This window comes from Rhagoletis zephyria, unplaced genomic scaffold, assembly GCF_001687245.7.
Source record: "Rhagoletis zephyria isolate East Lansing unplaced genomic scaffold, Rhagoletis_zephyria_1.1 Rzeph_scaffold_38118, whole genome shotgun sequence".
In the NCBI taxonomy this organism is placed as follows: Eukaryota; Metazoa; Arthropoda; class Insecta; order Diptera; family Tephritidae; genus Rhagoletis; species Rhagoletis zephyria.
This window is the reverse complement of record NW_016195173.1, coordinates 1-3,063: the sequence shown is the minus strand read 5'-3', so window position 1 is coordinate 3,063 and position 3,063 is coordinate 1. Positions and strand designations below refer to the sequence as shown.

The window sequence follows — 3,063 nt, the reverse complement described above, 5'->3', positions numbered from 1 at the left end:
CACCGGCTGTAAACAGCAAAATGTGGACATTTTGCTTTTAATGAGACACGATTTACTGGAATTTAAATCGCAAACTTTTGTAAACGCTGAAACTTTGTCGCCGAACTATGTCGAGCCATAATTAAAACTTTGTTTTTGTAGGTCAGCCATTTGCGGCGGCAACCTGTTTGCTACAAACAACATTCACTGCCAGAACCCACTTGCCGCCACGCGCACTTACCATTGTTATAAAAATGCCAAATTCAGGATTCATCTCAATCGTATCGCCATCGGTGAAGATAAATGTTTTCTTTTTCTCCTTCTTGGCTGTCAGTACAACGGCAACTTGTTGCGCCGCCACCGACAACACCGGAAGTTCGATGCGGTTGAATTCGTCGAAACAGCCCCAGGTGCCGGACTGTGATAAACCCTTGTAAATACGGCCCAAGCCTCTAAAAAATGCAAAGATAAATAAATTAAGCAACGAAAATGGTTAAATAAATAAGAAAAGTGGTTAAAAAATTATTTTTTTGTTTATTTGTGCAAGAGATCGACAACTGCAATACTAATAACTAAATACATACACAACTTTAAACATACAAACATGGATATTAATATATCTGTGGTTAAAAGCAATAACCGCCTAAGTCAAAAGTGTTTTTTTTTTACTGTGAACCACCATTTGATTATTTTAAATGAACTCCACAGATTTTTCAATGAGGTTCCATCCGAATACTGGAGGAGATCTTCTAGTATAAATACTACCAATTACACATTCATTTGATAATTTTGTTCAAAAAGTGTTGCGTGAATGGGGCATTATATACCAAAGCTTGATTGTTTGTTGACTTAATCGATTAAAGCTTTAAAACACAGATATACACGCATCCGGGAGCGGCACTTTAATTGATGACGCATAACTCGTAGGCCGCCATGCCCATATTTACCTGGCATTTATTTATCTGTAGATATATCTATTGTATTAGCTTACGGATTATGCGAAATTAATTGCGCTACTACATTTTAATACCTGTAATCCATTTGGTCGGAGCAATTAAATACAACCACGTATTTAGCCAGCGTCTTGCCCATGTCCTTAACAGTCTCCGTTTTGCCCGTACCCGCCGGTCCACATGGCGCCCCGCCCATGCTCAGGGTAAGCGCCTGGGCAAGCGTGATGTAGCATCTTTATACAACATTCCGCAGCATCCAATTAAGCGAAGCAAACAGTGTCGGGGACGAAAATTGAAAAGAAAATTAAAGTCATTTTCGGCGGAATGTTTCGTAAATTCGAATGCAGTACCAAAGGCAAATGAATGTGCTACTGTGCATATGTACATATGTATGTATGTATGTATATACCCAGCAGGGAGGAGCTACTAATTTAGAACAGTTTGCTTTGCGGCTCAAATAGTTCGTCTTCTATCCATTGTCTACTTATGAAATAGTTTTTAGAAGTTGGCCTACTGGTATTGTGTGTGTATTGACTGGCTTCCCTGCAGGGTATGTAAAAAGACTCAGGGCTGCTTTGATGATTTTAAAATCAATTGTGTATGGAAATGTATTACTTATGGCGTTTTCGTTTCTACCAAACAAAAGGTTGCCATCTCTTTGCCCTCTACGCACAAATACTAAGAAGAGGGCAATGAGAAGCCAACATTTTTTGTAGAAACGAAAATGCCATTAAGTAACGTAATCTTGAACGGCGAGCTACTAAAAATATCGCGTTTTTTTCACATTTATTTGGTGTGTCCTTTTAACCTATTTTTCCCATTTAGAAGCTACATTCCTTGTCATAAAATACATGTCTAATAACCCTTTTCCAACAAGAGATTGACTACAGTTAAGAGCTCAGGTAAGTGCAAATAACGTTAACATGGGGTAAACAATTACCCGCTTCGAGTTGTAGTCTCCTTTTCCAATAGACATAAACTGCAGTTAAGGCTTGGTGGAAATGAACTGCGTTACAATAATAATAAAATTCTTGACATAGTTAATTATAAAGTTTGACTAAATGCGCCGCCGGCAGGTGCTTGTAAGCTTAAAGCTCAAATATCTATATTTACGACAATAAAATGCACACGGTTGCCATGGCAGCAAGCATAAAATTTGCAAATGCAATTCCAACTGCAAATCCAAGACAATTTACACAACATCCTGAACAGCCCTAGTATCTTTGTAAAACTAAGAATACATACATATCCCATGAGGCATAAAATACGTTTGTAGGTTTTATACTTGATTCCAAGCGTAGCTTCGAACAGAAAGCAAAGATAGAACTAGTAGCATATTACATACATAGAAGGAAACTGGGAAAAGCCTTGCTCTTTGCGGAAAGCACTGGGAAAAAATAACTACATATCCGAAAGTAATCGAATGAGTGCAGAGACTTGCCTGCTAACGGCTGTGAGCAGTTCACCCCAAAAAGCGTTGGAATATATTTCATTTAAATCCGACATAAGTATCCGTAACTGTTGCAGACGCAATTAAGGATCTTAGATTAAGGAAGATTAAATTGTGGTACATACTTTAGTACGAAGATGTGCTGCTGGGGCTTCCGCATAAGGAGAAGTTGGCGCCCCTCTCCATTCGGAGGGTCTGCAGATCAGACAATCAAATCACCTGCCAAAGAGAAGATTGCTTGCCTTATACGGAATAATAAGTCTCTGCAGGGAAAAACACTGTACTCGTTGACAGTCAAACGGTATTGAAAGCATTAGGATTCAAAGTAGTAAAGTCAAGAATTGTTTGGAAATGTCGGGCGTCGCCAACGTCTATCTACTGTGCTCGTAAATATGGCAATATTGAAGGGAACGAAATAGCCAGTGAAAAATACGTCTAGGCAGGACTCGGAAATGCACATCAGCCGTATCAAATGTGTTTAGGGTTTTTTAGTGAAAAAGTTCAAAAGCTTCTAATGATGTTTTCGGAGATGTTTTAAGAAATAAAGTTTTAAGCTAAAATCAAAATATAAATAGCCAGATATATTTCATCGGACTCACCGATCTGTTAACGGCGTGATCACCAAACGATCTGTACAGCCCAGGTACTCATTTTGATAAGTAAAAGTAACGTCCGTCACGG

At 38.7% G+C, this 3,063-nt stretch overlaps 1 protein-coding gene across 1 annotated transcript; it reads right to left on the bottom strand.

Annotated features, from left to right (window-relative positions):
- Positions 1-220: 220 nt before the first annotated feature.
- On the bottom strand, positions 221-3,057 carry LOC108354670 (dynein heavy chain 8, axonemal-like; the record flags this gene model as incomplete). Its single annotated transcript, XM_017605846.1, has 3 exons — positions 2,982-3,057; positions 1,010-1,165; positions 221-431 (listed from the first exon to the last, which is right to left on the bottom strand). Coding segments are annotated over exons 2-3 (330 nt in total), but the record flags the coding sequence as incomplete, so codon positions are not given.
- Between the last annotated feature and the right edge of the window lie 6 nt (positions 3,058-3,063).